We start from the raw sequence: 24,178 nt of genomic DNA, 5'->3' as shown, positions 1-24,178 counted from the left end.
CACGAGAACGAGACGAGATTTTTACACAATTTTTAAGAAATCCTCAAAGATGAAATACATGACTAGATAAATAATCTGCAGTGTATTTGAAATGTTTTAACTAATCATCTTGTAATGAATGTCATTTCAGTTCTTCTTTCTAAGTATGAATTATCATATGCAGTAAAAGACGACAATACTCAAGCACCGTAAAAGGTTTTGCCACAAATTCAACTGACTGACTTTTCTTCTGTATGATTTCAGTCTCTTCAGACCTTACTGTACATGACTTATGAGCTTCTACAACTTTTGACCTCCTAACTGAACTCCTTTCCACAAATTGAACAGTATAAATAAAAATGGTAACACTTTACAATAAGGTCTCATTTATTATTATTAGTTAGGCTAATGTATTAACCAACATCAACTAACAATGAGCAATATATATGCTACAGTTTTTATTAGTCTTTGTTAATGTTAGTCAATTAAAATTGTCATTCACTGTTAGTTCATGATAGTTCACAGTGCATTAACTATTTTTAATAAATACAACTTTTGATTTTAATAATGTATTAGTAGCTTAAATGTTGAAATTAACATTAACTAAGATTATTAAATGTTGTAGAAGTATTGTTCTTCCTTAGCTCATGTAACTAAATTTTACTAATGTTAACTAATGAAACCTTATTGTAAAGTGTTACCGTAAAAATGAATAACAGTTTTCTTTTAGTCTTAAGTGCAAACAATAAGTGCAACCAAAGCACTCTCTCAATATTCAAAGTGTAAATAAGACCACATTTTTCTTCAAGCATGATACAGAGCTGAGAGATTGTTACAACTACACAGCCCAGCCTAAGATCGCTTCCATGACACAATATCTCATCACACCCATACAACACAACTGTTTGTAACATTGATAAATATAAAAAAAATTTCTTGAGCAGTAAATCAGCACATTAGAATGATTTCTGAAGGATCATGTGACACTGAAGACTGGAGTAATGATGCTGAAAATTCAGCTTTGCCATCACAGAAATAAATGACATTTTAAAATGTATTAAAATAGAAAAAGGTTATTTTAAATTGTAATAATATTTCACAATATTACTGTTTTTATTGCAGCCTTGGTGAACATGAGACATAAAAATCTTACAGACCCCAAACTTTTGAATGGTAGTGTATTTATATACCATTTCGATCCAGATTGATAATTTTGATATGTGTCTGTATTTCACAGTTCATCATGGGGCAATTGCAATTTTCACATTTGACTTGAAATTACTAACAAAACAGAGCACAAATTGAATGGATAATTTTATGTTTATGATAAAAAACTTCTTTGCTGTCCAGCCATGATGAAAATATTAGTTAAAAATTATAGCCTTTGAGGACAGTAAAATTACAATCATGTCAATTGCCCATTTACAGACTCATTTTGTGATGCGATGCAGACATGTTGGTGTTTCACATTAGTAGTTTTTCATGAGGTGATGTTGCCTGGTGTGATTTAGTACGTGTCCAAGTGTTTGCTTATTCCCATTACAACATATAGCTTGGAGTAATTGCTTCAATTATTCATGTTATAAAAGAGACTGATGCGGTAAATACCACTTAGAGTGAGTTGTTCCTACAGGAAGGCGTGACTGCTCATTTTTGTCTTCCTCTTGTTACACCTTTAACTCTGGCTCAAAATACAGAACCGCTAGAAATGTGCAATCACCCCTGAGCAGAACTACTCTATCCTCCATATCATTCTCTCTTCATACACACACCGCTAACTTAGGCTCATTGGAAATGCGTGCCTCTACTACTGTATACATAAAATTCACTGCAGTTTCCAGATGAAATTAATTCTTTAGGCCAGTGGTTCTCAAAGCGCACAGGTACTGCAGTGGGATGCGGGAGATCAGCAGAGAAAAACAAACATACAGAAAACAGCTGTTGCAATGTTGTTCAAGTGTGTGAATGGTGATTGGCGCTTTTGACTTTATAAAGTGGCGCCGAACGCCAATTCCACCAAAATTTGAGAACCACTGCCGTTTAGGCAGTAAAACACCAACTTTTATTCTTTTCCCATTGTCACCTTATTAAACATTTATTTTTGCATGATTCCTTGCACAATATGTTCCCAAAACACTTTTACCATAGTACATGATTTGTAAACTAACACAGTTTGACATTTGCGTTCGTAGTCAGCTCCATATGTAAGGCTTTTCTGACGTAGTAAACTTGCTTGGTAGCTCACCTGGTACACGAGTCACAAAAAAAGTTAAATTGCATGGTTGCTGCAGCAAATGTGTTTTCATTTCCCTTTTTTGTTAACCCTGTTGGTCAGGTTTATGGTAGGGTTTAGTGTAGGTGGTACGATATTTTCAAACACGATAGAGCATTAAGCTTTTAGCACCATTTCGCCAGACATTTAATTTCTGAATTGCTGTGATATGTACAATAACCAACTTAATAAAATGTTGCTAAATTCACTTTCATCTGTTTCGGATAAAACTGAACGAGCATTTCAATTGGACTGCCTTCATGAGTGTTGTGAAAAGTGCAACAAGCAACGTAATATCATTTTGCAGAAATGTCACCAAAGGCACGGTTTTCCAATGAGCCTGCTGCCAGGATGGCACATCGCTATTCCCTGCGGACCCACTGTCTAATGAAAGTGCCTTCATGAGTCAAAGGAAAGAGAAAGACATTAGGTCTTGGACTTGTCATAATTGTTCTCATAATTTCTGTTGTTCCTGAGCCTTAATTTGTGTTAACTCTTGTTGGATAGGAAGGTTGTGTTCTATGGACTTTTACCTTTCTACTTGCCGCTTACCATGTAAGTAATAATTATGTGCTTCTTTGGTAGGATTTTACATCTGACCTTAGCCTACTTTGTTGATGGTAGAATTTATTGACTATATTAGCACAGGCCTGTGTTTCATTTGGTCTGGACTTGTCAGGGACAAGAATAGTTGTGGTCTAATACTGTTACTGGTCTGGACTTTGATCTAGTTATTTACTGCTATTTACAATTGCTGACAAGATACTTGATCAAAACAGAACTTCTTGTGTAGCTATTTGAGTAAGTTAATGTAGAATGCTGTTCTTCCTCAATATAGGAGTATGGGTCAGGATGGTTGACTAGTTTACCTACTTTTAATGTTTGTTTCTAATATCCAATCTCTATAGTGCATGGCTATTGAGTGCACTATATTAGAACAGAGTGAATAAAATGAAGCAAGGAATTCAGACACTGACATATTACATATTACATACGTCTTTCCTCCACATATTAACAGTCACAAATAACAGAGTAACTTTACATTGTAATTATACATTCCACCGTGTCAGCTTTTTAGTTTCATTGATGGTTTATTAATGTAATAAATATTAATTTGGTTTTCCATGGTTACTCTAATTTGTTATCATAATCCTTGAACTAATCATAAATCATAAACTCACATTAAGAATAAAGACATCAATCAGTGTACATTATTGCATGTATTTTTGTGCATTGTATTTATTATATTGCAGTGTCTTGAACTTGGTTGTCCAAGCAGCTTTTTGCACCTTTGACAAGAGATTAAGTGTCATCACCTGTTATAATTAGATGAATTCATTAAAGAATGTGTTATCTTCTCTATCTTGTTTATTTAATTCTGAAATAATATTCAACCAAGGCTGTTTCACGTGGCACTTACCTCTATAAAGTTAGGTATTTGCAACAACTAGGGAAATGACATTGATAAGCTGCTCATAATTTCAAGGTAATGTTGTCTCTAAATTGAACTAATGTGGACAGTCATGGTAAAAGTCATGCTGTTGTTTTAATAAAGGGAATTTAAGGCTTTGTGTTAGAAGAAAATAATAAATTTAGTGTATAACGACTGCAATCTTGTATTCTATTCATGACCCTGTTTTGATGTAAAGTAAATTGAGTCGATTCGAAAAACATGTGATCAAACACCTTTACTAGAAATCATATTGCTGTACTGGATAAAGTACATGCTTAGTTGGGATGTAACTATGTGTGTGTCAGGAGTTAGCATGCTAATGTTGTTAGCCGAGCAAAGTTCATCTGGTTAATGCACTTATCTTAGTTGTACTTTCTCAGCTGCTAATACCATGATCCAGCAGCCTGCTTCCACTGCCCAGCCCACGATCCCTCACTTTATCCATCTCTGTTCAATGGGGTTATAGTCCATCTTTGCCCCTGTGTTCATTGTTTTTATTGCATGCAGTAAAGGTTGTCAGCAGTTTTTGTGCAGCATGCTTTGGGTTAGATTAGGTTCAGTGGTTATTTTCTTTTCCCCTGTTGTCTGTATGAAAATTATATATTTTACAGGCCTAATATTTTGTTCTTTTCCTGGAAGTCTGCTTATAACGCTGTTCAAACTGTCTAGCACTTATAGTGTGCAGTCACACATTAACTCTTTCCCCACCATTGTCAGAATTTTCCATCATTTATGAGACAACACTTCCCCACCGTTGATGAAAATTTCCGGCAATCCGTGTTTTCACTGTTAAAATGCATTTTTTCCCCTTCTAAGCAGAGGCTCTGTTCTTTCTTTTCATATACTGCATAATCAGATATTCATACAACAAAATATTCTGAGGACCATGAAAGTTTTGTGAAAATGCTGGCGGTGGTTGGTTGGCAATTAAAAAAAAAAAAAAATTCTGACAGGGTTAAAAGTGCTGCCAAAAAAAAAAAAAAAAAAAAAAAAAAATATATATATATATATATATATCTAAAATATACCAAAATATCTTTTTCATTTTTTTTTTTGCAAAAACATTCTGTGCTGAAATTTCACACCTTTAATTATTACTTAAACAGTTACCTGTACCTAAGATTTATATATGTGACTGTTGATTGGCCAGCTTCCATATTCCAGTGTAGCGCAGTCCACACTGTTGTTCATCATGTCAGGTCAAGTGTGGATCATGTGACACTGAAGACTGGAGTAATGATCCTGAAAATTAGTTTGGCATCACAGGAAGATAATACTTTTTTAAATATATTCAAATAGAAAACAGTTATTTTAAATTGAAATAATATTTCACAACATTTCTGTTTATACTACATTTTTGATCAAATGAATGCAGCTTTGGTGAGCATAAGAGACTGAAAAAAGTCATACCAACCCTAAACTTTTGAACGATAGTGTATGTCTGTGTAGTAAATTAAAAAACCTAAAACATTAATTCTGTCTCTAATCCTGTATTCTAAAAGATCAACCTGTTCTAGATAGCTGAAGGTGTAGTTTGCATATCTGAATGCTATTCCTGTCAAATCTTTTCACATTAGACTTCCCTGAGGACAGATCTGGGCTACGTTCTTACAGTAAACCTCTTCTGTGGCCAGACCATTTTGACAGGATCTGTGCTAATGCTGAAGTGCTCTTTCCTCAAGCGAGTGTGTCCCCTGCTACTGACAGTCTGTTTTTGTGCTGAGCACACAAGACAATGGGTCTCTCGTCCCCGTGTGGGCGCCGTGCCCACTTCACACCACATGAAAAGCTGAAGTAAAGCCACAGCCACAGAGGAGGCTTGGCTCATAAACAAGCTCCCAGTACCCCTCTGCCAAAAAACTGGGCTGAACGGTCCTGTGACCAAAAAAATCTGCTGTTCAGAGTCGATCTTTATCGCACAATGCTGTGTTTTAAGTCCCACTGTGGTATCAGATCAGACTCCATGAAATAAACAACTTGTTTTGGTATTTAGTTTGTCATCAGATTTGAGGTTAGATACTCTTCCTGTCTTGAAAATGAGACTTTGTGGTTTTATTCACAGATTCGTCTTTTTCCTGGATCCATGCAACATAGACATCATTCAGAGGAAGATTAAGTCCTTGGCACTGTGCGTGTCACAATGTCCCACCGAAGAACTGGCGACTTACTACGACCTCAAGAGGTTTGCCATGATGAATGGTGAGTCGGTCGCCCAGTTAGCTATTGTGGGCATGTAACGTCATTGTCACAGATATAATGCCAGGACATTGACTGTACATAAATCTATGGGAAAGACAAAGGCGTTCCTCATATATATGGTCATGACCCCCAGTGTGTCTTTTCACAGTGTTCTTTACTCAGGGGCTCCAACAAGAGCAACACACACACACATAGATATAGACATATGTTTCTGTCAGGCAAAGCCAGTAAGACTTTGTTTAGTTAACTAAACAAAGATTCCACTGACCCGTCTTGCTGTAGGGACTCTGTTGTTTACAGTTCAGTCTTGCTGTCTGTAGGGTTTGACATGTTCCATCTGACACTAAGGGTGAATATGAATGATGACATTGTTTCCCTGGAGTTTCTCTGTGTTTTCTGTACATCTGCTTATGAGGACAGTTCATTATGTTTCTGGAGTTCACATTCATATTAAATGTGTAGTGAGTTGACAATTTAAAGGGTTAGTTCACCCAAAAATAAAAATTATGTCATTAATTACTCACCCTCATGTTGTTACACACCCCTAAGACCTTTGTTCATCTTCGGAATTCAGATATTTTTGATGAAATCTGAGAGGTGTATGACTCGTCCATATTTAACAGACATTTTCAAGGTCCAGAAAGGTACTAAAGACATTGTTAAAACAGTCAACGTGACTGCAGTGGTTCAACCTTAATTTTTAAAGAAGCGACGAGAATACTTTTTGTGGGCAAAAACAAAACACAAATAACGACTTTATTCAACAATCTCAGCTCTTTCCTGTCATTATCCTTATGTAGTTGCCACAGTAAGCACAGTGAAGGCTTCCATGTTTAAGTCCGAATGTCGGCTCGGTATTGGCCAAAGCTGATTATGTGAGCAGCACGATGAATGCGAGTGATGCTGACGCAGGAGCCGGCCAATAATGAGTCAGCATTCTGACATAGAACCTGTAGGGACTTGATGTAAACAACCTATGAGAATGACATAGAAGGGAAGATATTGATGAATAAAGTCGTTACTTTTTTCTTTTCTTTTTTTTTTTGCACACAAAACATATTCTCGTCGCTTCATAAAATTAAGGTTGAACCACTGCACTAATGTTCGACTTTTTTGACAAAGCCTTCAGTATCTTTCTAGACCTTGAAAATGTTGGTCAAATTGCCGTCTATGGACGAGTCGTATACATCTCGGATTTCATCAAAAATAACTTAATTTGTGTTCTGAAGATGAACGAAGGCCTTACAGGTGTGAAACGACATGAGGGCGAGTAATTAATGACAGAATTTTCATTTTTGGGTGAACTAACCCTTTAATTAGTGACCTTAATATCTCATTACACATCCCTGTTGAAAAGTCCAGCTAAAACCAGTTTCTGATGGTAGCTGATGTCAGTGTTATTTTGTGTTATCTTTCTCTTATTGAGACTAATATCAACTGATTGGCCCTGTTTACACCTGGTATTAAGATCGCTAAGATCACAAGTAGACGAGGGAGACGCATCCCCGTTCACACCTGGTGTTTTAACCCGTCTCTTTTGTCCACTTTCAACCACTTTTATCCTGATGTATTCATGGGGAGGGTCTATGGGCGGGTAAATGTATGTTGTTGTTTTTTTCAAGATCTTTCAATCTAATGGACAAAATAAGATTGCATAATTTACATGAACACGTCCGGAGGCGGCGTTCGTCTCTGCTCTGATAGTTGCAAGACCACAGTGAACGTAGTGAGTGCGTGCTAGAAATCTGGAATGGTGAGAGAACATTGTGATTGGTACGTTTTTCATCTTCAAACCAAACTTGGGTCTTCACTCAACAAAGTTTAAATCCCGTCTGACTATCACGCTTCCCATAATGTTTAGACATTAGGTCAGTAGGTGGAGAAAAGGCGGTCTTTTGTGCTGTTTGAACACATGAGCGTTAACACTACAAAAGCAATCTGGTCGAGTGGACAAGCTCAAAACATTTAGACCCCATTTACACCTGTATTTAGTGTCGTCCACTTGTGAGCCGAATCATCCGATCGACCAAAACACATCTTAATACCAGGTGTGAACAGGGCCATTGTTCACCTTAAAGGTATCGTTCACCCAAAAATTAAAATTCATTTACTCAACCTCAAGTTGTTCTGAAAATGTATGGAAGTCAATGGGGCCAGCAACTTCAAAACATTCTTCAAAACATATTCTTTTGTGTTCAACAGAACAAAGAAACTCATATAGGGTTAAACAACTTGAGGGTGAGTAATTGACAATTTTTATTTTTGGGTGAACTATCCCTTTTAAGCTAGCATAAACTGGCATTATAGGGGTGATGTTGTATATAATGTTTTTTTTTTTGTTCTCTTTTAGGGTCTGAGCTTTGTTCGTATGAGTTACCTGGTCATAAGTACCCACAACTTCCCGAGCGCTTTGATAAGTGTCCCAAACTTCCAGTACCAGAGAGGTATGAAAACGCTTGACAAACAAACTCTCCCTATAAACCCCAGCTCTTTTCCCCCTTGATCTGTCCTCTGTCTTCTGGCCTTTTCTATCTCTGCAGCAAAGCTCTTCCAGTGTTTAACCGCTGCACACCAGTGGATATCTCCTGCTATGCTAAGTTTGCTGAAGCGGTGGTCACGTTTGTCAGTGATAACAGCATGTTAAACAGGCTGATTGCCGGGGTGGCGGCCAGCAAAGAGATCATTGTTGGGCTGTGTCTGCTGGCGTTAGGTAACCGTCTACTCTCTCTGGTTGCTGCTGCTGCTGAGGCTCATTTGATTCAATTTTCTTATGTGTTTATCTGTAAAATGAGTTGAAATGGATAATTATGGTCCCTGATATCAATATCAAATCAAGGATAATTAAGTTGTACATTATTAAGCATTAACAAACAAGCATCTAAATAAAAAGCTCACTATTGTAATTATTGCAGTGTTCTGAGCCACTGTCAGATGAAGGCTTAAGTATTCTGTCATCCCTTTAAGATAATGTGAAACAGCATTTGCAACACATTTAAATTCCATAATACAATGCTTTTAAATTAAGATTAAGAATATCTTAATCTGATTTTAGTCCAGTCTAGAGTGTTCCTCTAACCGCTGATCCTGTTTTGTGCATGCTGCAGTTTTGTCTATGATTCTCATGGTAATCATTCGCTACATCTCTGCTGTCCTGGTTTGGATCCTCACTGCACTGGTGGTTCTGGGTTCTTTGGGCAAGTCTGCTTTCTCTGATCTTTTCTCACTTCCTAAACTGAGAATGTCATTCTTTTTTTTTTTTTCTTTCATTTGCATGTACTGTTCCTGAGAGCAAAATAGCACAATAGAGCAATCTGATGAATTGAACAGTTTAGCCAGTTGTTGTTGCCCAAAGTTTTATTTTTTTGTTTTGTTTTATTTTTTTATTTTATAATTTTGATATTTATTATTATTCTATTCTATTCTATTTTGTTTTTATTTATTTTTTTTATTTTTTTTTTATATTTTAATTTGTTTTATTTATTTTATTGTTTATTTTTTATTTTATTTTATTCTATTTTCTTTTCTTCTCTTTGGTTTTATTTTGTTTTCCTCAATATTTTCCAGGTTTCAAAAGTACTATACAAAATATCTTAATACTGTAATTTACTTAAACTTACAATTCTTATCATTTTTGATGTCTGATTTCACTTCCATTTCCAATATTTAGAGTGAATGGTATTTTGGCTTGAAAAATAGAATGTATGGTATAGATTTATAATATCACCCATCATATGATCATATTGGCTGTTAGCCATAATTATTATTATGTATCTGTTTGAAAAGGATGCACAGTAATCTAGTTCCACATAAGCTGAACACCATTAACAGTGTTTTATTCTAGGCTTACGCCTGTTTTTGCAGTGTTGAATGTGAATTTGGCGTGTTCTTTCTCAGGAGGCACCAGCGTTCTGTGGTGGTTATATATAGACTACAGAATGACGATGAATGAGAACATGTCTAAGGATCTGAGGGAAACAGAAGAACCCAATGGTGGCATGAAGACACCCAAAGATCATGCTCAAGGACTGCTCATCTATGCAGTTTCAGCGACTGTGTTCACTGTAAGCTCTCAGAGAAATGAGGAAATGAAATATGAGAGAGATCTCCGCTGGTGTTTTTGGCTGTGTCATGCTGCTCATTTCCATCTTTCTGCTCCCGCAGGGGATTTTGTTGCTTCTGATGTTGTTTATGAGGAAGAGGGTTGCCCTGACCATCGCCCTGTTTCACGTGGCAGGAAAAGTGTTTATCCACCTGCCGCTGTTGGCACTGCAGCCCTTCTGCACCTTCCTCGCTCTTTCTATGTTTTGGGTCTACTGGATCATGGTCCTCCTCTTTCTTGGCACTACTGGTGAGATGAGCATGGCTGTGGGTTTAAAAGAGATTTTTCACCTAAAACTACCCTCATTTTGTTCCAAACTTTTTTTTTACATGCTTCTTTCTTCCATAATTTTCATCACAGAGTGCTTTCAGTGTATGGGGAAAAAACAGCATGAATATTGTATAAACTTTTTCGTTTTGTTTTCCAAGAAAGAAAGAAAGTAAAATCAGTAATGGAATGATTTGAGGGTAAATGTTGTCAGACTTCTCATTTTTAGTTGAAATTAGGGCTGGGCGATATATCGCATGCGATTGTCACGCGTATTTCGTCAAGTAAAGCCGGTTCCCTGATTGCCGCTAAATCGCCATCACCTGCTTTCAGATGGAGCGGCATTTAATAGACAGAGCCGTAGATCACTGACAAGCTACGCAATATCGCCTTCATATCGCAGATGAATCGCCTTCGATAATGAACACGATATTTCGTGGCTTGTCAGTGATCTACGGTTCTGTCTATTAAATGCCGCTCCATTTGAAAGCAGGTGATGCCATTTATTGATGCTTTGCTTTGCAGTTTTTTTCTTCTTAGGACATAATATGAACAAGGCTTAAAATAGCCTTCTGTTCAAGTCATTTTGTACAGAAAATGTGGGACATTTACGCTGCAGCATAAATTATCCGACTTTGCTTGGGCGTCTCGTTATTATTTTGAAGGTGTAATATTATTGCAGAAAGTTCCTTAAAAGCAAAAATCTCAGACTGCAGCTTGTGCGTTCCTGTCCACAGGGAACCCGGAGAAGAATGAGGATACTGGCCTGGTTGAGTTCAGGCTCACAGGAGCGCTGCAGTACATGACCTGGTACCACGCTGTGGGACTGATCTGGATCAGTGAGTTCATCCTGGCCTGTCAGCAGATGACCGTAGCCGGTGCTGTGGTAACCTACTATTTCACAAGGTCTGTATTTGTAGTGAATAGTGTTCTCAAATGCCACTGGTCAACAATTTGTTGTTAAAGTTGCATTAAGTGATTTCTGAGAAAGCTGTTGAAAGAAGATCGGACTGAGCAGGAGTAGGGTGTGTAATTACACTCATGATGAGTGAGGAGAGAGAGTGAGCAAGAGGGAAGATTTGAAGAAAGACTAGAAAGAGAGATGGCTGAGAGACAAACAAGAAAAGGTCAGCGGAATATCACTGGAAAAAAAAAGGGTTATGATCAGGCAAGAGCTTTAGGACCTGCGTTGATATTAGAAAAGCTTTCCAGCGCTGGAGAGACCAAAGCGGGAAGGCCTGAAAAGGAATGCAGAGGTTGCGTTGTTTCTGCTCCACTGCTATGATTGGCTAACATCTTGGAAATAACTGTTACATGTGGAACTCTCTTAAAAACTTTTACTATGTTTTTACTATTACAGCTGTCGAGATTAACTAAATGTGAAAAGTGTTGATTATAGTATTATATTTAGATCTACTCCTTTCACATCAAAGGTTGACAGTCATGTCTGTTGAGTGCATGAATGCAGTGATCTTGTCATTAGAACTCGTTTTCTGCATTCTCACTTTCTGCGTTCTCATTGCTTTCATCATAACTAACAGTGCAAACAACACTATGTAAATAAGAGTGTAGACAACATCATTGATAATAGCGGGAGTTTGACGAGAGTCCAGAACTCATTCGCTGATAAACCTGTGTAGTGTGATTGACCACTCTAGTGATTATAAAGGAAGGGTTCTTTGATCGCTTTCTATAATAATTTAAATAACAGATTATTTTGATGCTACTGAGAGGAACAAGTTGACATTTTAGTCACTGGCTTGATTTACTGACGCATAAACAGCAATAAAGGATTTTGAGACAAAGAACGTTTGACTGTACATGAATCATTACATATCAGAAATCACTGATCACAGATTAGGAAGTAGAAGTAGCACGGTTACTTAGATGTTGTGGCATTGCTGTCAGGTCCATATCTTACTGTAAAAGACTGTTTAAAAGCCTGCACCGACTGATTTACCAGTGAAATGTACTGAAACAAACAAATAATGCTCTACTGAGACATTCACATAGTTGAAAATAAATAACCACTTTCCATCATTAGGATCCTTTGGAGGGTAATGTAGGGCCCTATGAAATGCGTTTTATTTTTTCCCAAATTCCGTTTAAATTTTTCTGGATTCCGTTTTTTTCTGTTTTATTTATTTTTTGACTCCATTTTAATGGTTAAATTAAATTTTAGTAATCAAAAAGCATGTCTAATTAATTGAAATAATGAATCTTGTCCAATTTACCAACAATTTAACAAAAGTTTAACAAAAAAATTACATTTTTTTAGGGCCCTATGATAAACGTTTTATTCTTTCCCCTCAAATTAGATTTTTAATTAAATTAAATTTCCATTTTAATGGCTTAATTCCATTTTAATAATCAAAAAGCATGTCTAATTAATTGAATTCTTAAATATTTATTAATTAAAAAATATATTTTTATGAATTTTTTTTTCAGAAGTTCTGTTGTGTATTTACATTTTTCTGGCAATCAAATGAACGCATACCATTTAATTTACCTTTTAATCATGAAATTAAACTTTTTTTTTTGTCAAACAATGTGCTGCATGAGCTTTACTGTTAAAATTAAAATATGGAAGAAACACTGAGATTATTGTTTAAAAATATATTTTAATAATTTATTGTTAAAGTAATTTATCTAAATTCTACTGTACAACAGTAATGTTTCTGTCAAGTTAAATCGAACTTTTATTTTGACGGTTTGCCTAGAGCTTTGAGTTTCTCTGTGTCTATGACGGTAGTTTTCTCAAACGAAGCAGTTAAATGCTGATGAAGTGACTTTCAGAGCAGCTCTGGAGATGAATTTGTGCGTTCATATAGTGAGGCGACAGAGAACGAAAACACTGCGAGCGTCGCACGTGTTTCAGCGTGCGTGCGTCCCCGCGCGAGTGTGTGTGAGGCGGTGTGAGGTAAATGAAACCACGCTTCCGCATCATTCATTTCAGAGTCACACAGGCATGCAGGATTCATGTTTAAATAGTCTTTCTGCGGTTTAATATTCACAGACTCTAGTCTATATCGCGATTTAATTTAAGTGCACTGACCTGCTTTTAATTCATTCATCAAAAATTTGACAAATTCCGTTTTTATGAATGAATTCCGCAATTCTGTCTGCGATTCCGTGACTGCGGAAATTATAGGGCCCTAGTAATGTTATTTTTTGTCCAGTGATCCTTTATCTCTTTTCTCATCTCACTAATGCACCAAAGATGTGATGATCTAGAAGTAGGCATTGATCTGATTGGTCATTCATCGCACTAATACGTCATAATGTGACAAAATCCGAAACGAGTCATTTATAGAGCTTGGTTTCAATAAAAGCTGTTTTTGGACTAACTAGGAAGTTTTGAGTTCTGAAACTTACAGGATGTTTTTATAGTAACCTCTTACATGTCAAAAGATCAAGAAAAATTGTATTTCTTAATTCATGACCTCTTTAAGAATAATAGTTATATACTACTATGTCTAAAAACGTTAAATAAACTGGAAAAAGTTTAAGCCAATAATTGCATTTGTCTTCAAAGTAATCCTGTATTCATGGAGTTGTTTTTAACATAGCTCACAGTTATAACCTTGAAAGATGAGTAATTTATTTCATATCCATTCAGGGACAAAACCAAACTCCCGGTGACTCCTATCCTGTCATCAGTGCTGCGGCTGGTGCGGTATCACCTGGGCACTGTGGCCAAGGGCTCCTTCATCATCACCCTTGTCAAGATCCCACGCCTCATTCTCATGTACATCCACAACCAACTCAAAGGCAAGGTAGGGACACAGCTCACTTGACATGTCCTTGGGTTGTTGGATCTAAATTGCAAATCTCTCTTGTTGCAAGAATCTTAATTGACATCATGCATGTTTATGCTTAAGGTAGGCAGTTTTCATTAGGACAAGAAAGTGCTTATGTTGTGCTTTGGACAATTACATCAGCGATTAACTAATAGTAAAATGTTGTCTAAGTATTATGCTATTATTATAAAAAAAAAAAAAAGTAAAAATGCTTTTTTGCATTTAAGTCATTTCACGTTTTATTGATATACTATTATAATTTTTAATAATTTGAATTAGATTTTATTTTTATATTTTTTCACTTCAATTTTAATTTTAGTAATTTTGTTTTTTTTTGTTTTAAATGTGTATATAGTTTTTATTATTTTTATTTATTAGTTTCAGCTATTAATACTTGGTTAAACTAAACAAAAAATGAGAAATGTTGTCTTAACAATTACAAAAATGAGAAATGTTTTCTTGACAACTAGCTGAAATAAAATGTGTTTTTAAAAAATATATATATTTTTAAATATTTTATTTCAGTTATAGGGATAATTCACCCTAAAATTAAGTCATCATTTAATCAACCTAGTGTTGTTCGATTGCCGTATGCCCCTCTTTCTTTAATGGACAACAAAAGGAGAATTTTTAAAAAAAAATGTCCCGCTTGTGCTCATCCATATAATGCCAGTGAAAGCAACCAGCATCAAGCTTTTTAAAAAAGAAGCAAGAGTATCACAGAATGATCCCATGTGACACGTGCTGTATATTCCAAGTGTTCTGGGGGTATACTAAAGGGTTTGGTGAAAAACAAAACGCAATTTAATGCATTATTTAACAAAAATCCTGACCTCGGCCGTTGGTCTTCTTTGCATTAGAAAAAGCACGCAAGTTGTGAGAACTCAAGGTTAATTAAAACAAGACATGAAATTCAATCCTAAAAAAGTATCCGCGTACTTTCTTCACTAAGTCAAATATCACTAGACTGGAACTCCATTTGTCTGATGACAGTCAGAATGACAGCTGACAGAACACAATAACTTCTTGTTACTACAAATACAACAGATATATTCAGCTCAGAAAAGAAAGTACATGGATTCGATTTCATGCGTTTTTGTTCATCTTTGATTTCTCACAACTTGTGTGGCTTTTCTTGGTGAGATGGAGTGAACTGCAGCACTAATGGAATCTCACGAAAGCACATGTTGAGCACAGAAGACCAACGGCCAAGGTCAGGATTTTCGTTAAATAATACATAAAATTTTGGTTTGTTTTGTATAGCCCCAGAACTCTTAGGATATACGGCATGTGTCGCATGGGATCATTCTGACGTTGTGCTTTTGTAAAATCGAGAAAACAAACAGGATGCCGCTTTCTATCGGCTCTGTTTCCTTTCCAAGTTTGTGGAGTGCGTATAGGCTTCTAGCAAGCTCTTACGTGCCATCTGAACTCGCTTGTTTTGGGTTGGTGCATAGATCGACTCTTCTGCTTCTGCTCTTTTTCCTGTTGTGGCGGTTAGCAAACAGCATTGCATTACCGCACGCGCCCCCTTTTGGATTGTACTGTGGATCGCTTGTGACTGACTGTAGTTCATCGTCTAACTGTAGGCACCGAACCGTAACATCCGTATTGTGACGGTTGGGGATGAATGCATGTACTCTCCTACTAGTTATATATAATTGCTTAAACTGAAAATTGTTGCTTTGGCTTTTTGAATCAGCAGTCCGATGATCATTACTTTTCTTGCCTGAAAATGTTTTTCTAAATACTTAGTTTGGTATTTTCTGGTGTTTTAGGTGGGTTTGAGTTAATGCTGCAAGCTAATGCTGCAAGCTATTTATTACTGTCCTCTCGGGTTCCACTTAGGTGACGTATCATTTACTTGATATATGGCTGGGGATCTTGGGAATATAATGAACTCTAATAGATATCAGCACCAGCTTTATAGAGGCAGATTTAGAGCATTAAGGAAGAGGCTGACAAATGTGCAACAGACATTCACTGTGAGTAACATTTGCACTTGCTCTGATTCTGTTCCATGTTACGCACCCCACAGGAAAATGCGTGTGCACGCTGCATGCTGAAGGCCTGTATCTGCTGTCTGTGGTGTCTGGAGAAGTGCCTCAACTATTTGAATCAGGTAGGTCAGTTGATGGATTACTCATTGCAAATTGAGGTAGAAATTGTAGCTTATTCTGATGTTCTTTGTGCTCTTTTAAAAGAACTGCGATCTATTCATTTTTGTAATCTGTTTCTAGAATGCTTATGCGGCGACGGCCATAAACAGCACCAGTTTCTGCACCTCGGCCCGTGATGCCTTCATGATCCTGGTGGAAAACGCTCTTAGGGTGGCAACCATCAACACTGTTGGAGATTTTGTTCTCTTCCTGGGCAAGGTGAAGGACAGATGAGTTTTGATAGTGGTAGATGAATATTTAAAGAAAGATAAATGATTCAAGATAAACTGTTTGATTCAGTGGTTTGAAGAGTGCTGTTTTCTTTTGTATATTGCCATACACTACCATTTTAAGTTTGAGGTCGGTAAGATTTTTAAAATGTTTTTTGGGGAAAAAAAATCTCTTTCTCACCAAGACTGCATTTATTTGATCAATTATTCTGATACAGTAAAACAGTAACATTGTTAAATATGATTATGATTTAAAAGAATAACTGTTTTCTATTTTAGAAACATTTTTATTATGAACGTTGAAAACTTATTTTTTTGTGAAAAGCGAGATCAATATCCCTTTCAGGCAAGTCATTTCACTTTGCAACCATCTATGAAAAGCCTCTCGGGCAGCTATTTCAGACATGCAAGTGCAGCTCCTATCTCTTTGAACAAGGAAACATCAAATTCTCCAAAGCTGTTCAACCAAGATTACAATTAAATTTCATATTTGACACCAGCAATGAAATCTGACAACTGTCTCATAAATTTTGTTTCTAAACGCTCAAGTCGGAACAAAAAACTGCATTTTTTAGGCTGGATTAGCCAATGTGCACGTGCAGTCCTAAGTGTGTCTCAGAACATTGACTTTTTCTATAGCGACCAGAGTTTCTAACAGCAGCTGCAGTGATGCAATGACTTTACCAATTGATGATTGGCTCTTTTATTTAGAAGGAGGGACTTATTCGACTATATTGCGCGTTGCATTTTCTCTCATTCATAGTAATATGAGTGCACCATCTTTGTATATCTGAAGTCTTTAGCATGTTTTTTTTAATGAATAGAAAGCTCACAAGAACAGCATTATTTGAATGTCTTTTCAAAAATCTTTACTGTCACTTTTGATCAATTTAAAGCTGCAGCCCGCAACTTTTTTTGGTTAAAAATTGATCCAAAATCAATTTTTGAGCAAGTACATAACCAGCCAGTGTTCAAAACTATCTAATTTTCTTGTCTCGATTCACAACGGTAAGCTTGTAATAATGTTTTATAATAAGAGCGACATGGCGGATTTCCGCGGGAAATTTGAGCATGCAGCAGTTCCTCTGTGCATCATTACGTCATGTCCGTAAACGGAAAGGAAGGAGTCCCGTTCAGGCTAGTCAGTTTTATCACGTGAGGACGCTGCTTGTAGCGGATCATTTATAGCCTTTTCAAACAGCAGCTTAAATAATTAAACTTATCATTTTGATGGCGGATTGTAATCTAGAAAGATCTAAATGACAATCATCAGTGACAACTGGAGATTCAGCCGTAGTCAAAAAGCAAAAGACTTTGGACTGTGGAGTGACTACAGAAATTGAAATCTACAGGTAATGCTAATATGCACTAAATACACATAGTCACGCAATGCTGATGTTGTTAAGATTAACAATTTGAGAACAATATAACAGTAATGATAATTTGCACGGTTTGGCATGATCCGAGCTAAGCGATTGTTAGATTTAATCATCATTGGCAGCGTGATTTATTGTAGGCCTAATGCTTTTATCCTCAGTTGGTCAGAACAAAAGTGGCAGACATGTTACTTACTTGTTCAGATGATATTTTCCAGTGAAAATTCTTATATTGGTCATACTTTCAAGACATTGAATCTGTGATTCTGAAGTTCAGTATCCACACCGGTGCGGTGACTGACAGCAAGCATTAGATTCATCCGCGCTGACGAGCTGTGCCGAGGCACTACGCACGTACAGATAACTGTTCCGTATATGACTGCAATTGCAGGTTTTAAACAAGAGATGGCGACAAAGAGGAAAAATCGCGGACTGCAGCTTTAATGATTCCTTGCTGAATAAAAGTATTATTTCTTTACAAAAATCTTGCTGACCCCAAACTTTTGAATTGTAGTTTGAATCCAGCAAAACTGTTATTTATTAATAATAATAATTCTGTTTAAAAAAAAAAAAGTTTACTTGTATAAAAAGATTTTTCATAAAGCAAGGCCAGATTTAGTTTTAGATTTTCTATTGGAGATAAACTTTTAAAAACATTTTGTTAATTGGATTTTTACATTTTACAAGTTTACAAAGTTTAGACTAGCATGAATTCTCATGGTAGTTCAAGCTTGTTTATGCTGATTATGCTGGTGTGGCTAGACCAATCCTGCTCCTGGAGAGCCACTGTTCTGCAAAGTTTAGCTCCAGCCCCAATTAAACACACCTGAATCAGTTAAACAAGGTCTTACTAGGCATACTAGAAACTTCCAGGCAGGTTAGAGGCAAGTTGGGGCTAAACTCTGCAGGACAGTGACAGTGGCCCTCCAGGACTGAGTTTGGACACCCATAGGCTGGACCACCTTTGATGGTCAAGTAACCCATGCTGTTAACTAAAATCTTTATTTTCTTGGTTGTAATACCTGCTAATTGAGCATTTGGGTACCATGCAGATCCTGATCGTGACGTGCACGGCGTTCGCTGGGGTGTTAGCGCTGAACTATCAAAGAGATTACACCGAGTGGGTGCTGCCACTCATCATCGTGTGTCTGTTCGCATTCCTGGTGGCACACTGCTTCCTGTCCATCTTCGAAATCGTAGTGGACGTGCTCTTCCTCTGCTTTGCCATCGACACCAAATACAACAATGGCACACCTGGGAGGGAGTTCTACATGGACAAGGCCCTGATGGTGAGTCAACGCTGAAGAGAAGGTTGCAGACTATCTGTGCAATCTTTCCTTCTGTCTGCTTCTGTCTCCTTCTGTGTTCTGGATGCGAACACCATAAATAGTCTCAGTGTTGAGAGCACACTTGCCATCTGAGTCACGTTTCTGTTTTGTGTTGTAGCTTCATTCGTTCTTTTGAATGTAGGCTCTCTGCTGACCTGGATACGTTAATATTTTAAGATTCAGATGGTGTCCCAGATATTCTCTCTGGACAACTTTCAACTTTTGTTTTGAAAAGCTGGTTGATTTTGCTAGGGGAAAAAACTCATACAAGGCTGATTTCTTGTGCACTCTTATGAAAGCTGCTTTCTCCTTTTCACATAGTCAGCCAAATCGTGTAGCCAACAGCTTTGTGAAGTCAAAAGAGAAGGCTTGAGCCTTGAGGTGCTGCACAGAACTTCTCTTCAGATATGCAAAGTCACTAGCCGTAAAGGTTGTAGCACAGCAACAGACTTTGGAACTTTTTTTCTTCTGAGAGCTGCTTTGGTTAAAAATATCTGTTCAGTCTGAAATTACTGGCACCATTTGGTGGGAAAGCTGTTTTCCAACTGCGCACTAAGGAACTGTACACCAGTTTGCTTGAAAATGGTGTTCTGGTGTAAGAAATGTGAAATACTATTTGCAGTTGGTATGAATCTGACGATCTGACATAATTTGTGGAAGTGATCTGCTATTGGTGACGTATCATTTATTTCACAAAATCGTCATTCCACAAGGTAAAGTGAAAATTATGATTTGGTTAACAGAGGAAACTAAAGGTTTTTTTTTTTTTTTTTTTTTTTTTTTTGAAGCAGTTCACGCTAAAACAACTATAAAACAACATTTTCAACAGATATTTTCAAAATTAAGCATCTTATTATTTGCATTTCTTGCTATGCATCTGGAATAGACAGACATTATAGATACATTATATATTTGTTTGTTTGTATTATTTGTTGTTCTGCATTTAATTCACATTGACTTTAAATACAAAAATCTTATATGAATCTTATTTATTTATTGAAAATAAGATATACAGTTTTGCTCAGAATTATTGGCACACTTGGTAAATATGTTCAAAGATGACTGTAAAAAGAAATCTGCATTGTTTATCCTTTTGACCTTTAATTGATAAAATTAGCAAAAATCTAACCTTCTATTGAAGGAAAAGAATTGAAAGTGGGGGGAAAATCATCATTATGAAATAAATGTTTATCTCCAAAACACGCTGACCACAATTATCGGCACCCTTTTATTCAATACTTTTTGCAGCCTCCTTTTGCCAAGACAACAGTCTTCTTCTATAATGCCTGATGAGTTTGGAGAACATCTGACAAGAGATCAGAGACCATTCCTTCATGCAGAATCTCTACAGATCCTTCAGATTCCAGCTCCATGTTGGTGCTGCTTCTCTTCAGTTCACTCCACTAATTTTCTATAGGGTTCAGGTCAGGGTACTGGCATGACCATGGCAGAAGCTTCATTTTGTGCTCAGTGACACTTTTTTGTGTTGGTTTTGATGTTTGATTTGGATCACTGTCCTGATGGAAAATCCAACCATGGCCCATTATTGGATTTCTAGCAGAAGCGTTCAGGTTTTTATTTTTTTATCTGTTGGTATTTGATAGAACCCATGATTCCATGTATCTGAACAAGATGTTCAGGACCTCCAGCAGAAAAATAGGCCCACAACATTAAAGATCCAGCAGTATATTTAACCGTGGGCATGGGGTTCTTTTTATCCATGTGTGCACCAAACCCATCTGGTGGGTTTGCTACCAAAAAGCTCTTGTTTTAGTTTCAGCTGAGCATAGAAGCTGGTCCCTTTTGAAGTTCCAGTCATGTCTGACAGCTGAATATGCAGGAGATTGTTTCTGGATGAGAGCAGAGGATTTTTCTTGAAACCCTCCTGAGCAAATTGTGGGGATGTAGGTGCTGTTTGATAATTTTTTTAGGGCTTTCTGAGACTCGAGACTTAACTAATCTCTGCAATTCACCAACTGAGATCCTTGGAGAGTCTTTGGCCACTCAAACTTTTCTCCTCACCGTGCATTAGGACGATTTAGACACACGTCCTCTTCCAGGCAGATTTGTAACATCTTTAGTTGATAATTAATTATTGCCCTGATAGTGGAAATGGGGATTTGCAATGCTTTAGCTATTTTCTTACAACCACTTTCTATTTTGTGAAGCTCAACAGTCTTTTGCGGCACATCAGAACTATATTCTTTGGTTTTACTCATTGTGATGAATGATTAAGGGAATTTTGCCTTTGTGTTTTCTGATGTTTATACTCATGTTTATACTCATGTTTATACTAATGTAAACATGAATGGGAATATACTTCAGAGATATTTTACTCATAAAAAATTCTAGAGGTGCCAATAATTGTGGTCAACGTGTTTTGGAGAAAAACATTTATTTCATAATGTGACCCCCCCCCCCCCCCCCTTTACCTTTAGAGAGACTACCTTTAAAGAATTAAGAAAATTCTAAAGAATTTAGAATTAAAACATGATTAATTATCATTAGAATGTCTTAATGCTTCTTACATAAATCTTGGGTTGGAATCAAACTTAAATTCAGACTGAGAAATCAAACCTAGAGTGAGAAAAGCCTCTAGGAAGCAGCTGTACGGGACTGTAGTTTGATTTATTACTTTCATCTCCTGCAGGAGTTTGTGGAGAACAGCAGGAGATCAATGGCGATGGAGGAGCGGGGGCGCAGCAAGCGTGCCCATCCCAAGGAAGAGGTAGAGTTGACGGAGGTTAAGGCCATGGTGAGTGGTGACGTGGGTGTGGCAGGGGCGGAGTGGCAGGACTTACAGGAGTTCCACCTGTACTACCTGCTGCTGTGTGTGCTGCTGGACTGGGCCCTGACGGAGCACAATCTGGTGCTCTGCCTCACACAAGACATGGTCATCTTCCTGTCTGTCTGCCTGCCCACCTCCACCCTCTTCTTCTTGGTCACATTGCTCCAGAACATACCGGTTGCTGTTGCTGCATGCTGACTACTGCTTCCTCACCTTCTTCTATCATTTCATCCATCTTTCTATGCATCACACTAACAGTGCATGAGCATCTGTTTTTTTTTTTTTTATCTGTGGATTATTTTTTGGTTTTTTCATCTTTTTTTCATTCCATTCTTGCCTCTTCTTTTTTTACTGACTGTCTTGAACTCATATGGCAGCTATAAACTGTACTTACATCCGTGGCCTTAAAAACACCATGTTGCTCTTCGGAGGAAAGATAATTGAAACTGCACTTTTCAAGTTTTTGTACTATTATTAGACATGTAGTTTTCCTGACACTAATTGAGAGATATATCTGCAAGAAATATGCCTAAAATGTACACTTTTTTTTCTTATAAAATTGATAAATTTAACCCTAAACTCTTGATGTTGAAGAAGTTCATGGTTATTTAAAAATTCACATTATTTGTCAACTACCCATATGCTCTCTGTATTCCTGAAATCTGTTATTATAACTGTTGTTGGTGTGTTTTATACAGGGGAGAGAATTTGGTTTCAAGACAGCCTTTACCATCCATCATAACACCCTCTCAATAAGCATGGGTGGTTTTCTCACACCTAGTTTTTGCAATGCCATTTTAACCCCTTTTTTCTTTAACCCCTTTGATCTTTCCATTCTGCTTCTTGAAAACTGATGAAGTGGACTAACACCCCCAGATCCAGATCAGATGATTGGTTGTTGGTTTGTTTGAAAGTAATAAGACTAATGACATGTTTTTTTCCCTGTAGGCTCCCGGGACAAGCTCTGCTTGACCAAAATCAGCCCATGGGACTTTTTAAAGACATTCCAAAATGTTTATTTTTACCAATGTGTAACATGTTTACTATGGTTTCACTCCAGGGAATACAATATTTTAATAAGAAACTGTAAAAAATGAAATAACAATGTAATGAAGCACTTTATATTGGAGCGCTGCATATTTTAAAAAGCCTGATGCATTTTTCGTAGTGATGTCCTTTTTATAAGACTAAAAAAACCCAGTTGCCATCTAGTGAAACACAGTATTAATAATGTCTAGAATCACTGTTTTTATGTCAATTTTTCATAACAAACTTTTTTTTCGTTTGTGAGAAATCCACATACTGCAGTGCAGCACTTGTTCTTTTTATTTCTTTTAATCCAAATACTGAAGCATCTACGCTTTTTATTTCTTAATTTAAAAAAAAAAAAATTCTTGGTTGTGTTATTTTACTAAAATAACGTTACCATGTCTGAAAATGAAGTCCGAGGGCCTTTCACTTCTGTGTAAAAAGATTGGTTGGTTGCTTTCCCTCCAATGGTGGTGATTTAAGTTTGTTTCTGAGTTGTGATAAAACTGTAAAGGTCAGTTTTTTTACTGCTGTGACTGTTAGTGCCAGAAGAAACGGGGTCGAGTTACCTTAAACTGGGAGGAAGATGTTAATGGTTTCTAACTACAATCCACAGTTGCTGTAACTATGAGTATGAGTGACATTTACAACAAAAAGCACATACAAAAAAAACAAACAAATATATTACACAATATATTGACTTAAACTGGTCAGTTACACTACCAGTCAAAAGATTGGAATCATTAAGATAATACAGTAAAAACGGTAATATTTGTGAAATATTATTACAAATATATATATATATATATATATATATATATATATATATATATATATATATATATATATATATATATATATATATATATATAAAATATTAATATATTTTAAAATGTAATTTATTCCTGTGATGGCAAATCTGAATTTTCAGCATCATTACTCCAGTCTTCAGTGTCACATGATCATTCTAATATGCTGATTTGATGCTTAATAAACATTTCTCGTTATTATCAATGTTAAAAACAGTTGTGCTGCTTAATATTTTCGTGGAAATGATACTTTTTTCAGGATTCTTTGAATAGGAAGTTTCAGCATTTATTTGAATTAGAAACATTTTGTAATGTTATAAATGTCTTGATCAATTTAATGCATTCTTAATAAATAAAAGTATTAATTTCTCTTATTAAATCTTACTGCAA

At 36.5% G+C, this 24,178-nt stretch overlaps 1 protein-coding gene across 4 annotated transcripts in view; it reads left to right on the top strand.

Annotated features, from left to right (window-relative positions):
• slc44a1b (solute carrier family 44 member 1b) overlaps positions 1 to 23,735 on the top strand; it is a 30,360-nt gene extending 6,625 nt beyond the window's left edge. For 2 of the 4 annotated variants that reach the window (XM_048176280.1, XM_048176281.1), the window contains exons 4-15: positions 5,767 to 5,903; positions 8,254 to 8,347; positions 8,444 to 8,613; positions 9,008 to 9,097; positions 9,798 to 9,964; positions 10,065 to 10,251; positions 11,007 to 11,175; positions 13,889 to 14,045; positions 16,108 to 16,191; positions 16,310 to 16,447; positions 18,887 to 19,123; positions 21,813 to 23,035. In XM_048176280.1, the coding sequence (XP_048032237.1) occupies positions 5,767 to 5,903; positions 8,254 to 8,347; positions 8,444 to 8,613; positions 9,008 to 9,097; positions 9,798 to 9,964; positions 10,065 to 10,251; positions 11,007 to 11,175; positions 13,889 to 14,045; positions 16,108 to 16,191; positions 16,310 to 16,447; positions 18,887 to 19,123; positions 21,813 to 22,148 (1,966 nt within the window). In that variant the 3' untranslated portion in view covers positions 22,149 to 23,035. Of the gene's footprint in view, positions 1 to 5,766; positions 5,904 to 8,253; positions 8,348 to 8,443; positions 8,614 to 9,007; positions 9,098 to 9,797; positions 9,965 to 10,064; positions 10,252 to 11,006; positions 11,176 to 13,888; positions 14,046 to 16,107; positions 16,192 to 16,309; positions 16,448 to 18,886; positions 19,124 to 21,812 lie in introns of all 4 variants that reach the window. The other 2 variants (XM_048176282.1, XM_048176283.1) reach the window with 2 other exon arrangements.
• The last annotated feature ends 443 nt before the right edge of the window (positions 23,736 to 24,178 follow it).

This window comes from Megalobrama amblycephala, linkage group LG23, assembly GCF_018812025.1.
Source record: "Megalobrama amblycephala isolate DHTTF-2021 linkage group LG23, ASM1881202v1, whole genome shotgun sequence".
NCBI classification, from domain to species: Eukaryota; Metazoa; Chordata; class Actinopteri; order Cypriniformes; family Xenocyprididae; genus Megalobrama; species Megalobrama amblycephala.
The sequence above is the reverse complement of the archived record's forward strand: the minus strand, read 5'-3'. Positions and strand labels throughout refer to the sequence as shown.